General features: G+C 31.7%; 1 protein-coding gene across 5 annotated transcripts in view; it reads right to left on the bottom strand.

The window, feature by feature from the left end:
* Positions 1-396: 396 nt before the first annotated feature.
* Positions 397-14,539, bottom strand: part of LOC105833781 (histone deacetylase 5) — a 90,959-nt gene continuing 76,816 nt past the window's right edge. For 3 of the 5 annotated variants that reach the window (XM_012675757.3, XM_028194446.2, XM_028194445.2), the window contains exons 12-18: positions 13,451-13,778; positions 12,781-13,224; positions 12,167-12,436; positions 10,746-11,092; positions 9,905-10,459; positions 7,852-7,991; positions 5,584-5,647 (exon numbers count right to left, since the gene is read on the bottom strand). In XM_012675757.3, coding sequence (XP_012531211.1) covers positions 5,584-5,647; positions 7,852-7,991; positions 9,905-10,459; positions 10,746-11,092; positions 12,167-12,436; positions 12,781-13,224; positions 13,451-13,778 — 2,148 coding nt within the window. Of the gene's footprint in view, positions 5,648-7,851; positions 7,992-9,904; positions 10,460-10,745; positions 11,093-12,166; positions 12,437-12,780; positions 13,225-13,450; positions 13,779-14,539 lie in introns of all 5 variants that reach the window. The other 2 variants (XM_028194443.2, XM_028194444.2) reach the window with 2 other exon arrangements.

Here is a 14,539-nt window from a genome sequence, read left to right as displayed (position 1 = left end):
ATAATATTCAGTTTTTCTGTGTAAAAATTAATTCAGGGATATATAATATTCCTTCAAGTTATGTGCCAAAATATATATTAATATTGTATTTTAGCAAATATTAGAAACTTCAAATATATTAGACTGTGATCAATAATTAAATGATTCAAAATGTTTGATTAATTAATCGAAACAAAAGAATTTTATGAATTGATTAATCAAAGAATACTTTAAAGTATAAACTTTTGTTACGTCAAGTTGACTATAGCCCTAATATTATATGTATATTGTGTTACAATATTACACTATAATATTTCTTCTATATTTATTGCTGCAATATTACAGCAACATTTTATAACATTGTTGTAATGTTACACTTTTGATTAAATATTATATTTTACTGCAATAACTGCAACATTTAACACAATGACTATACTTTTTATTTAAAATTAGTTTACGAGGTACATTTATATACATAAAAAATTTATGACTATTACATTAAGCTTATGCAATATAGACAGTATATTCGTGCATGTGTGCATGTGCGTGCGTGCTGCGCGCGCGCGCGCATGTGTGTGTATGTGTATTAACATAAGTAGACTCTATTAAAATCCACATTTATTATATTCGGCATTTGGATAAAAACTTAATAGTCATTTACATCTAATTTGTATCAACTTGCCATGGGTGGTAATACCGGAATGTCGTAAGTTTCTCGCTTTTTTTTCGCTTCGAACAACTCGCGTGAAACGTCCATCGTTCGGATTGTATTTAAGCGACGCAAAACTTTAAAAGATTAAAATTTGTATACCACGCGTGTACGGTTAAACGTGACAATTTAAATTTGTATTTTGTTTCATAAAAATCTTGAGACCTTACTTGTTATCTTAAGCACAAGTTATCAGACAATCACGCTTCGCATTTTAAATATGAATACAAGATCATTAGTTCAAACATTGTTTAAAACATTACATTTTGTATCAATATCCTACATTTGGCGTTAAATGTGGCCGTTTGATCGTCAAGCACAATTATAATCTTTATGTAAACCTTGCGTGATACAAAATTCAAAGTTCTTTTTAGATGCCTTTAGTGGAATTAGGAAGTACAGATCATATATAGGTTTTTTGGATGTTTCTATTACTTGTATACGCGATCGTAGAATAATCTATAACAACAAAATGAAGTATACATGAGACAAGGACAAACAGGGAATATCGCGAGGAAACGTGAGGATATTATTAACCAGAATATGATGTCTATAGGCCCGCGGTAATAATATATAATGTTCTGTAAACTTCAAAAGGCGCTCACTCTCTTAATTAAGAGTGAGCTACGTATCCTTTGATTGACGCAACAACCACAGTGCCGCCGATGATAAACTCGTTCTTAAATTACAAATAGATATACACGCATCTAAAGTTACCTTCCAAAAGACTGGTGTCCACCACTCGTCATAACGTTCTCGTTTCTTTTCTCTTTCGTACTCTTTCATTAATTAACTTACTGTATACACATAGGCTGGACTCATATTTTTATAATTAATGTACATCGAGTCAATTTTTACACATTTTTTCAATATGAATTTTTTTATCGAATAAACATTTAACAAACACTTGAGATTCTTGCGGTACATGGATATACAATATACATATGCACGCGCGCGCGCGCGAGCACACACACACACACACACAGACACGCACGCACACACACGCGCGCGCGCGCGCATGCATGGGGCGTGAGGTGTATTTTATGTGTATATGTGTGCACATGTACACATATACACACATACACATATGCATTATACACATATAATAGATATATATTCTTTATTTCTTGCATGACGAACGATATATAATATATGCATCCCTGTGTAATTCGTTTATCAATAGAATTTCCTTTTATATTCATCTCTGTTTCTTTTTTTCTCCAAAATGCATGACATAAAAATAAATGCTTATATTTATGTATTTACTTTTCTCCTATCTGCTTACACACATCTTCCCGCGACGTATATGCTTAATTAATAACGATATATAGCTTAACTTCTTTTTACAAAATATCACAAAAATCACACCAGCCTTTGTCCGCAGCAAGAAAAATCATGTTAAAATCTCATCAAAACGATACTTTCGGTCCGTTCTGCGCGTATCATTCTCGCATTTGAAAACATTAACACATATTAACAATATATCGATGCGATTGCACGTGCTCGTAGGAATATGCGGCCATGCCGTGTAATTGTCGCTGGCAGTGATTTACGTGACAGACAAAAATTTTATGCACCAAATATTTTTAAAAATTTTGAACTATTATTAAAAATTTCGAAGAAAAATATGCGATTGCAACATCGATGCCTTTATATTTCTCAATATGCGTTTAACAAACATCTTTATTAATTTTATAAATTTTTTTATAAATATATAATCATATGTAAATCAAAGTTTGATCACAGGGTGCGTACCTAAATTTTATTTAAAAAATTCCCTGAGAATTCCAGGTTTTTCCAGAAATTTTATTCAAAATTGCAGACAAAATTAGAGAATCTTTTAACACAATTTTGACAAATTTATTTTATTGTATCTTTACTAATTGTTCTAAATGTTAAAGTTGAATGTTTCATTATGAAAGCAACTTTAATGCCTTGTAATTTCAAAACGATTTAGAATAGAATATATTTATTAGACATTTTTGACTAGCTTTTATATGTAAAACTTGCTGTATTAGTTTTTGCACTGAGTTCAGAAAGAGATACTTTGGATATATAAGCAATTTTATATACGCCTTATATTGCATTCAAGCACGAATTTAATTACTAATACTTATAAAACTGATTTGTATTTAATAAAGTTTGATCATAAAATGTGCAAGAGTACATAAATATTTGTACAAAAATTATACCAGTTTATCTTTACAATATTTTAAAAATATTGCTACATTTTTAGGATTATTTTTACATAGTTTTAATGTTTTTGAAACATTGCATTGTAATATGTAAGACTGTTGCTGCAATGTAGTTGTCCCATGCTGTACAAGTTGTCAAATAAAATCAGAATCAACTCTAATCTGAAATTTTATTTTTTCAATCAAAACTAAAGAAAGACTAAAAATTGTCGCACATCATCCGATAATAACCAAATTGGTCACGAAACAATCTGCATCGACATATTATGGCATCTTTTGGTACGGAAGGTATATTATGTCACGTTTTTACCGCGTGCACGTGGTATCGCACGTATATTTGCATATTTTTCATGCACAAGGTATAATATCACCTTAGGATCTAGACATTGACTTTTCTTTTTTTTCTTTTATTATTTTTCTTTTAACATTATCACGAATTTTGTTGTCTAAGTCGCGTAAGTCGGTCTCGATTCGAGAGAAGTGTTCACGCACTGTGAAGCTCACCATCTCGTACTCTTTGAACATCCGAAGAACAAGGAAAGCGAATCGGACGACGAAACAATGAAAGCGCTAGTGACCAGCACGATGCGCGACGCACGCGTCTTCACAGAGAGTAGATCGCGCGTGTTGAAGGCGGAAAAAAATTACATCTAAACGCTACTGTCTTTTATTAATACATGTTTGTCCAATCGTTCTTATTGCACTAACTCTTCTAGCGAGGCCTGACGTAAACGCGAAAATTTCTGGAAATTCGGAGAATATTTTCTATGTGCACCGATCAAGTAGTCTGATACCTCCTTCAGAGAAAAATCTCGTGACCTATTACTAGGGCATTATTTATTCAAAAAGAATCGCTCGATGTAAAGTTACTCAGTATGTCGGTTTCTTTCTTATAATTTTTTTACATATTTTATCAAATTGTTATTTTCAAAGGAAAACTTCGGATAGCCGTGAAGAGAACCTCCGTATATAAAATATTTAATTTTTTAAAAATTGCATAATACCTATATATATTTCTATATTATCGGAATTATTTACCTCTGCCAGTTTCTCTCTTTCTTTCTCTTTCTCGATTTTATTCATTATGAAAGAGAAATGAGAAACAGCGAGCGCAATAATTTAAGTTGCTTTCTTTCTGCTATTAAACTTGCCATTTTATTATCTTTATTTAATCTTTTTATTTGATGATTTATAAGAAATTCCTCATTTTAGAAAAATGATTTCGTACATAACAAAGACACTTATACTGATGTTCTCATAGCCATGTATCTTTCGAAAAATCATATCCCGGTTCATATATATGGTTGATATATTATCTATAATGCGTTCGTGTCTTTCTCATAATAGGCGCAATATAAAATGAATCTCTAGGATTCGAAATATACATTTGTTGTTTTAACACAGCTCTTTCGCAAATTCCCTGTACTTGTGTCCCTGAATGTTTCGATAAAATACAACTCGTTGAAAGTGTTCTAAGTAGACGTCTGAGGTCGCAATTAGCATTCAAAAATATATACATGGATTATCATGAATATTTAATTCTTCCTGCGAATTATCCAAGGCAACACGATGCATTAAATTTGTTTTATACAGTTGTGAGAAAGTTTCGACGCCTTACTTTATATCGATAACGTCAACAAAGTATTTACGAATGTCATTCATTTTTAAAGAATGCGTGTTTATAATTTATTTTCTCCCACTAAATCGTGGAACGACAAAATACTTAATCTATAATTTCTTTTTCATAACAATTAATTGGAATTATCCAGACAAGTGTTTGTTAATAATATTATTAAATGTTTCCATTTCAGTTTTTACATCAAGTCTCGAAATCATTCGTTGTTCGCCGATAAGACACTGGGATCGAAAATTTGTCAAGCAATATCCAATTGGTGAGTAAAAGCTATTTAACGCGCTCGAGCTCATCTCAACAATGTTAACAGCGATTCGTTAAAAAGATTACAAATCGTGTGACTCACAATAAAAAAAAATATATAGAATGGACAAATACAATTTGTCATCCATAATTAACTATACAACAATCTCGCGCATTAAACGCGCGAAGTGCACTAGAAACATTTGCAAAATTCACAAACTTTGCGCTTTCACGTCTAGCACAAAAAAAGGGAGGTTGGCAAGCTTGCGACGTACTATCGCAAATCATCATTAACCTCTTAAAGTATTAGGCCTTGCGCACAATAGAACAATGTTAAATATTAAGAATAGGGACAAAAATTTTAAAGTTTTCTCAACGAACATTAGCACAATACGAATAAAATGTAAGGCATAAATGTCATATAAGATATAATATAAATTATTATTTATCTGTAGTGTTCAAAGAGAAAACTGATTCTAAAATTCCTATTCCTAGTGTCTAATATTCTTCCATTGTGTGCAGGACCTTACAGATCACTTCTTCCTTATTACTTGGCCGTTGTTATCTATCGTTTTATTTGGAAAAAAAATATTTGAAAATCTTAAACTCGGGACTGTGCACGAATTTGCACGCGACATCAACCGTGTTTCCACAAGTGGAACATTCGTAGCTGACTGTACGTCTGGAACAGTAGACACGCGTGATGATGGTGAGTTCTTCTATTTGCACTGAGAAATGCACTTCTAGAGATCCCAAAGAGCATTTACACAGTTTCGTGCAATTAATTGATGCTTTCTACACTAGCAGAATGATCTTTATGCACTTCATTTGGCTTCATCCTGCTCCATCGGCTCTTCGGAAACCTCTCGGGAATGTTCTGGCGTAGTCCTATTATTTTTAAAAATACGCACACATATATATATGTATATATATATATATATATAAAACACACACGCACGCACGCACGCGCACACAAACACACACACACACACACACACACACACACAAAGTTTGGAAACGCTTAAAATTTTTCGTATTTCATAAGAAAATAAGTACAAAACGTCTTTAAAAATTTTTCAAAAAATGTATGTGAATCGAATATATTATAAGAAACATTTTTTTTCTATACTTATTGTAAATATTTTAGTTTCAAAAAAACATTTTATAAGAAACGAGTTTTAAAAAATTCAATTTATTGTGAAAACTCATCGCATCAATTAAAAAAAAAATATTTTGAAGGTTAAAAAACTCTTACTTTAAAATACCATTTAACTTAAAATATTAAATTTTATCCGCAATAATGTTTCATCAGGTTTCACTGGCTTCAAAATAAGACAATTATATTGGAGAAAAAATTCGATTTTATGCAATTTAAAAATAAAATGTATAGAGATAAAATAAAAATACTGATTTAGTTCTATCTTTGTTCTTTATAATGCACGTTTGAAAAATTTTTTTACGATTTTTATTTCATCAAGATATTTAACTTTTCGTAAGTGTATATGAAAATAACAAAGGTACCGGGGCATAACAAAGGTACCGGACATAATAATCTTTTTACAGAAATGTAATAAAATATAACATAATGATTTCTATTGTATTAAATTTTTTGCAATTTATTTAAACAATTATTGTTTAAGTAAAATATTTTAACCATTTGTAATCACCCGGTCTATTTAATTCCCCAAAATTTTTACATTGATATTATGAGTACTAAATTCTATTCTCAAAAGCGTGACATGTTGTGCTCTTTACTGATGGTTTGAGATGTCTAGTTTACGACTATATACACGTCATAACTCGCAAAACATCAGTGTGCTTTTAGTTGTCATTTAAAGTAGATGTTCTGAAATCTGGAGTCCATGGTGACCCCAAATGTGATTAGAACGATTAGAAAGTTTTTTGTTAATTTCGAGCAATTATTTTCCGCCATTTTTGTGCTCCAAACGCTTCAAAAAGTGATAAGTAATATTATGATTCCCTCAAATTTTTTTTCCACTGCATTTTTTCATGGTTTTTGAATATTTAGATGGCACATAATTTGCGTTTGCAATCTCGATTGTAGAACAAAAATTGAAAAAAAAAAGTTGAATTTTGATAATTTTTTAAATCATTTTTTTCAAGAATTTTTCTGAATGCTTTAAACATAATTATTTTAATTATAAAAACATGTTTTTCAATGTACAAATCATGTGTGGAAATTTTTAATTCTCGATAGGACGTATACTTTTTTGGCGCAAGCATTTAAAGTTGTTGGAATCACCTGTGTGATTAGTATTGAATTTTTCAGGTATGATTACAAAGAGTAAAATAAAATAAAAAAATATTTTTTATAATATGTTTAAATAAATTGTAAAAAAAATTTTGTGCTGTTTTACACAATTTGATGCTGTATCCTATTTCTAATAGTTGCTTGTAGTTCATGGTTTTAGTATGGGCACTAATGAATTGATTGGTACTGAAATGCTATTATTTTTTGCAGATCCTAAAATTATATATGAAAATTTGATAATTGTTAGAATAAAGAATTGCTGGATATGTGCAATCGTTGAGAAAAAAATGTATTATAATAATATACAGCTTTTATTATAATAAATATGAATTTGTTCCCAAAATGACTTTCGAATGTATACTGCACGTCAACGATTCGTTCCATTTCCCTAGCGAGTTATAGTATATGTTACGTATCCTATATAAACTCGCTAGGGGAATGGAACGAATCGTTGATTGCGCAGTGTATGTTCATACAAAACAGTTGTGACAAAATTGTGAAGTAATCCCATTATATTCAGCATAAAAAAACATAGACCTTAACTTAATTTTTTTTAAATTAGTAATCTATTTAAACTATTATTTAACAATAAAACTTGTGTTTTTTTAATAGTGAATATTCCAAAAATTATCTTAGTAACACACAAAATCGGTTGTCATTTTTAATATGATAAAAACTTGTTTTTAACATATTGTTTAACGCTTACAGTTTTCATCATGCCCCGGAATCCTCTACGTATATATTATTCAATTATTATTTAATACTTTAGAAATAGATAATTTAAAACAGTAATATTAAAAAAATTATATTGAGTACTAACGTAAGATTTGTAGGCTGCTGCATAGATAAAGAGGCCATTGCGGACACGGTTTCCGTTTCGTCATGTTCTTTTTGGCTTGCCTCTATGGCGCTCATTGCGACTGTATGGGCAGCCAGCTTTACACAAGGCCAATGCGACATCTACGAAATAATATAATAATATGTTAAATGATAAAATATACATATATGCACACACACACACACACACACACGCACGCACGCACGCACGCACGCACGCACGCACGCACGCACGCACGCACGCACGCACGCACGCACACACACAATGTGTACTAATCTCAAATTATTTTTAATACCTCACAGCAAACTTATAAACGTAAAAGCAAGAACACAGATTTTTGCATAACACGTGACGCATAATATGGAAAATCAATCAAAGTTTTTTATTTCCCCAGGATAGCAACGAAAGACTCTAACTAATTAATTTTTTATGCGTTATATAAAAAAATTACTTATACTAATAAGCAGATTAGGCAACCCAAAAATTCAAAAAAATCTGAAATGTTGTATGCAAATAGAATAATTTATCCATAACACAAAGCTATTTTTTGTTCATTTCAATTACGGTTGGAAAAGATAAAATTACCTGTTAAAAAAATGTAATTTTAAAGGTTGGTGGTAGTGAAAATAACTCGAAAAGCATGAATTTCTTGATATTTATCTATATGCAGCTTTGTAGACACATAAAAAAGAGATATAACTTTCGTTTAAATTCTTTTTCTATATCTTTCATCATTTAGCAGTTATTCCGCAAAAAAAGAAAAATCTATGTTTTTTTTAAACATGATCACTCACTTGACTCAAACTTGACATATGGTGTCAAGATCATAATCCTGAATGACTTTCAAGAAGTATTAATCGTTGCTCATTACCCGTTAAAAAGTTATTAATAAAAATATTTCACGGAACAAAAAAATTTTCTTTTTTTGAAATTAGATTAAGATACATTTTACTTGTTTTGAGATGAAGAAAAAAGTAAACATATACAACTGTTAAAACAGCACCTACAAAGTCAAAAATTTATGTAGAACAAAAAAATTATAAATCACATTTTGAGGTCTAATTCATACTTCTTCCTAATTATGGTTTACAATTGAAAGTCAAAATAAAAAAAACTCATGTAGAATCAAACAATTAGACTTCGTTTCATAAGTAAGAGGATAGTGTAGCGTGAATTTTGATCCGCGTGGAAAGTCGAATCAAAAACCCAAATAAAACTCAAATAATCTAACCTGATTTAATCTAATTTCCAAATGAGAAAAATTTTTATCCCGTTTATGAATCAATGTTTTGTTAATAATTTTTTAATAAATAATAAGCTAAATACATTTTAAAAATCACTCAGAGTTATAACTTTAACAAAATATGTTAAGATTATTGAAGAAATAGCTTCCTTATACTTAATAATTATCAACATTTTCTGTAATTGCAAATGTAGACAATAGATTATGTTAGCTAAAAAGCCGCAAATAAAAAATATGATTTTATTGTTGTTAATTTTATTAGCATACTTTCGTCAATATATCAAATAAATATATCAAAATATTTTTTAATTAAAAAGTTTGCCAAATTTCTAATTTCATGATAAAATCGAACACCAGTAGTTCGAGGTTTGTTAAAGAGTAAATTTTCAAATTTTAATGTTTATATGATAAACTATTCTCAAAGATATCACTTTATTTTGTTGAACATTACTCATATTTTGATAAATAATTTATCTAAAAAATATAAACAGTAACTATAAAAATAACTACTATATAAATTAGTTACTAGTTAAAAAATGTAACTAAGTTATGGTATTATATATTAATAAAAATAAAAAGAAAGGAATGGAGAGATATCTGTCGAATTTCTGTTTATCCAATTATAGTTAAACTATATTGAAAAGAAATGCGCTATTCTTGCAAAGTTAAATTATAGTTATTGAAAATAGTAAAAATTCTAACTTTTTTTTGTTACAAGTAACGAGTTATTGCTTAATCATATAAGTAAATAAGGATTAGCTTCAACTATGTTACGTGTGATATTCGACTTACTTGGATAGCAATGGTTTTTTGCAACGTATCAATGGCGTTTTGACAGGGAATTCTCGTGAGTTCTTCGTCCCGAAGTGGACTGAGTTCATCACCGAGTAACGCTCGAACGCACTCTTGTGCCGAATCGCAGATCGCTGCTAAATCATAGCCTCCTTCCAAGGCGAGGACAACCTTTCCATCAGCCAGATTAAGTAACTGTTGCGTCATCCTGCCAAAGCATGCCGGACTGACTTTGTAGCCACCCAATGGTGCTGGATGGCCTACAGCCGCATCAAAACCGGCCGAGACAATCACGATGTCCGGATCGAATTCCTTAGCAATTGGCATAACAATTGTACGAAACGCCGCGAGATACTCTGCGTCACCCATAGGCGGATTTAGACCACCAGACCATGCCACGTTCACGTTATAGCCGAGACCTTCACCAGCGCCGCATTCAGTAGATCCACCGGTTCCGGGAAAGAAGTTACCGTCGTCGTGTCTGTGTATCGATAGATACAGCACTCGCGGATCATCATAAAACATCTGTTGCGTACCGTTCCCATGATGAACGTCCTGAAGAAGCATATAATATTTTATATATATAAAATGCATATAAAATTATATGCTTATACATATATTATGTATATTATATTTTATGCATAAATATTATGCATATAATATTTTGTTATATAGCATATCCGAAAGAATCGCCTAATCTTGATATAATTTCGATACGTATTGCATTATTTAGTTTCATGATGTAGAAATGTTTAAAGTCGTGAAATTGTGTGCTCTCGTTGAATAAAGAAATTATGCTGCACAATATAATATATAATAAAATATGAATAATGATTCTCACCCAATCTAAGATTAAAATTTTTCTAACGTCGAGTTTCTGCTGAAGTAGTCTCGCTGCGATTGCCACTGAATTGAAAAAACAGAAACCCATAGCTTGGTTAGTCTCTGCATGATGTCCGGGTGGTCTCACTACAGCAAAGCCGTTCTTAATATCGCCTAGAGCTGTCTTGAATGCAAGATCAACAACACACCCTACCGCCATTCGAGCAGCAGGTGCAGTATTAAGCTCGTTCCATGTTGTATCAGAATCAACGCCAACTCCACCGCAGGGAAGTCGGACGAAACTTTTGATAGGCAACTGCGACAGCTTGGACATATCTACTTTCTGTCGATTCAACGGATTCGTTCCTGTGCATATCATGGGTTTACTAATTACTATTACTGCTTATTGATATAATTCCACAATTTAAGATTTAAGTTTATTATTTAAAAACATTGTGCAAAGGGTCCATTCTACTTTATCAGGTTAGAATTAAAAAATTTTTTTGCATAATTTGTTCTAGTGTGTAGAATATAACTGTAATTATCATTTAGCTGTAAGTATCAAAATATAAAGGTTTATATCAATATAAAAACCATAAAAATCAATACAAACTTTAAATGCATTTTTTAAAAACATTTTTTGAGCTGGCAAAAGTGATAGAGCACAATATTCAACAAATGACCACTAATCTTTTTTTAAAATGTAAAGCAATGTTTTATGCATGGAATAGACATCGATATCTATGATAGTTTTTTTAGCAACAAAAAACTATTGAAAAATTGAGACGCAAAAATTGATTTTTTTATAAAGGCCGCCATTTTGTTAATTTGTGTCCGAGTTAATTTCTAATAGTTTATCCTAGAACGACACTCATATTGATCGAAAAAATGTTCTGTTTAATTGTTTCAGGTGACTTTTACGGTTTCAAAAACTTTCGGGATGAGACCAATGTTTTGCGTGCAGAGATTTCGACTGTCTGATTTTTCTCCACAATCAAATATACAAAATTGACTTAAAATTCTTAAATATACATTAAAATAAAATTAATAAAATACAAAAACAAAAGTGTCTTTTTTTAGTTTTTCCAAAAACTAAAAATTGCCTTTTCAGACTACAAGGTAGAATGGACCCTTAAAAGAGGCCCAAAACATAGGGGGGAAAATGACTCCCTAGTGGACAGCGATCAAATGATAGTTTTTTCTATAATTAAATTTTATTGTGGTCACTTTCCTTATGCCCGTACTATACATATGAAAAAAGTAAACTTTAAATGATTCTTCCCCTCTCTTAGATCAAAATTCGATTTTATGTGATAAAATTGCCTTAACTGTTAATTTCGTTCTTATTTAATCAATTAAAATTATCGTTTTTTTTATTCATAACATAATGCATATTTGTGGAATATTTATGATAATATTTATGAAAAGGACGGGACTTACCAAATAAAAGTGCATGAGCTTCACTATGGCATGTCTGAATTTCTTCGAGTGTAGCCTTGCGCGAGCGCACTCGGTCGCAACGTTGCAACAAACCCGTCTCCGATAGCCTAGCCCACACACTTTGTAATCGACCACCGTGTTCAGGATGACCTCTAACCGTTTCGCCACAGACACATGCATGTTTCAGCATCAGTGGATCATAGGCTAATCCTGTGGTGGGCCGATGCGAAGAACTTCGCGCGAAAATATCACCACCACTGGTCTGAGGACCTTTAGAGACAAATTATTTCATGAGCTAAAAGTACTAATTCTTTAAAAACTAGATCAGCGCTGATCTCTTTTATCTCTTTACTCCTTTTTTTTCTCCAGAATTAGGTAAGTTAATATTTTTAAAAATTAAATTAAAGTTAATAATCCATAAACTTAATTTAGTTACGCAGAAATATGGTCCGGACTAAAAGAATATTTTAATTCAATTTGCCACGGATTCAATACAGTGTTAGAAATAAATGCAAAAATTTATTCAATATAAAAAAAATCTATATTTTATTTTAAAAATCAAATAATTTTTAACGCGTTATCTTATTTATGACAAAAGAATATTGAAATTTTACCTAAATGTACTAGAGGACTCGACAGCGCTCTCGAGAGCGGCCTGGCTGATTGAGAGGTTCTGCTTAAACCACCAGGATATGCAGTTAATTCATTCGTCTGCAACGTATGTCTCATCATGAGATCCCTCTGTTGTTGCAAGAACTGTTCACGATCTCTTTGCTGCTTTGAGATCTCGCTTTCTTCTGGGTGATCCTTCTTGCCCGTGAGATCTATTACTTCGGATTCCTCGGATTCTGGTGCTTCATCCAGCTGATTAGTCTGACCGCGTGAACCTACTCGCGTCAGAACAGTCTGACGGATCTGTTGTTTTAGATAATTGTGCGCTTGTTGTTGATCATGCAACTGCTTCTCCGCGAGATATTCCTCATAATGGGTAGTCGGTGCAATTATGCCGCCCTGCAGCATTGGATGACCTAGTGGTAGGGGTGCGGATTGTGTTCTACCTACATAAGAAAAAAAACCGTTGTGTAAATACTTAAGTTTAATACATTGTCGACAGAGTTATTGAACGACGCGTGCTATGTTTCGTGTAGGAATGGTCCCTTGAGAAATTTTGAATTTTGACAAGTTCAACTTTGTTTCCAAAATCATTTTTCTTGATGAAAACCATTGTCTGTTGGAACAAGGCACGTACCTGGTAAAAGCTACAAAGACAAAGAAGGAACATACTACCTAAAGGCCGGTGATGACCAGCCTTTTGCAGTCTTGCGTGCGCTACTTGTGTATCCGTGATCGGTGCCGCAGTATGGTACACCGTCGTTGCTGCTGTCGAATGTTGCCTGTTGCCGCCCACCGTTGCGGACGGTGCTGTTTGCTCCTGTAAATTTTGCTGTATTTGTTTATGGATGTATGCTGGATGTTCGCCATCGATGACTGTCAGGGATGGATAGAACGGCAAGGTGCCATGCAGCATCTGGCCTGTGAGCGGCATGCCCAGACGCGCCGTGAACGCAGCCCGCACTTCCGCTTCCGAAACCGGTGCCAATTTCGTTCCACTCTATGTAACAAAGAACAATTTAATACACGCCAAATAAACACTTAAAAAGATTCTAAAATTGTTATCTTATCATTTTAATGACATAAAATATAGAGTTACTGTAATAAATAACTTTGTATAAAAAATAACGTAGCATTTTTTACAACATTTATTTTATAATACAAATTTTTACTCTTTACTTAAAATATTATAATCTTTCAATCTTATCTTTTGTCTACGGATTTCATTATAAAGAAAGATGTTAAAAAAGTCGATTTTAATCCTCAAGTAAAACCTGAACAGATCTTGAAAAATCATTTTTAAATAATAGGAAATAATAACTGTTTGTTTGAGAAGTAGTGGAAATATTGTTTGCTATAGAGAGCAAATCGTTTAAAATATATTAAAAACATATTTTTTGCATATTATTTACACAGCCAATTTCATAGTTATACTAACTAATAGTTAAAGTTAACAGAGAGTCAAAAAATATAAAAACTTTTTTATGTTTGTATACCTCTTAACCATCGGTTGGTTTAACCATGGTTGATTTTACAGTAAGAACTATATAGTTTATTGAATCGATGAGTGGATCGAAACTGTAACCGCCTGAATATCAAAATTGAGAATTGATATAAAAAAAAAATGCCAAAAATTGTCTAACATGTCGCAGATCAAAACAGATGCCAATCGAAAAATTTCGGTGAGTAGACCAAAATTTTTAATAGATAGCAAGTTGTGTTGATACCAAATGTGTGCTTTATGAGTTATAGGTTACAAAA

This window comes from Monomorium pharaonis, chromosome 2 (assembly GCF_013373865.1).
Source record: "Monomorium pharaonis isolate MP-MQ-018 chromosome 2, ASM1337386v2, whole genome shotgun sequence".
NCBI lineage: Eukaryota > Metazoa > Arthropoda > Insecta > Hymenoptera > Formicidae > Monomorium > Monomorium pharaonis.
The sequence above is the reverse complement of the archived record's forward strand: the minus strand, read 5'-3'. Positions and strand labels throughout refer to the sequence as shown.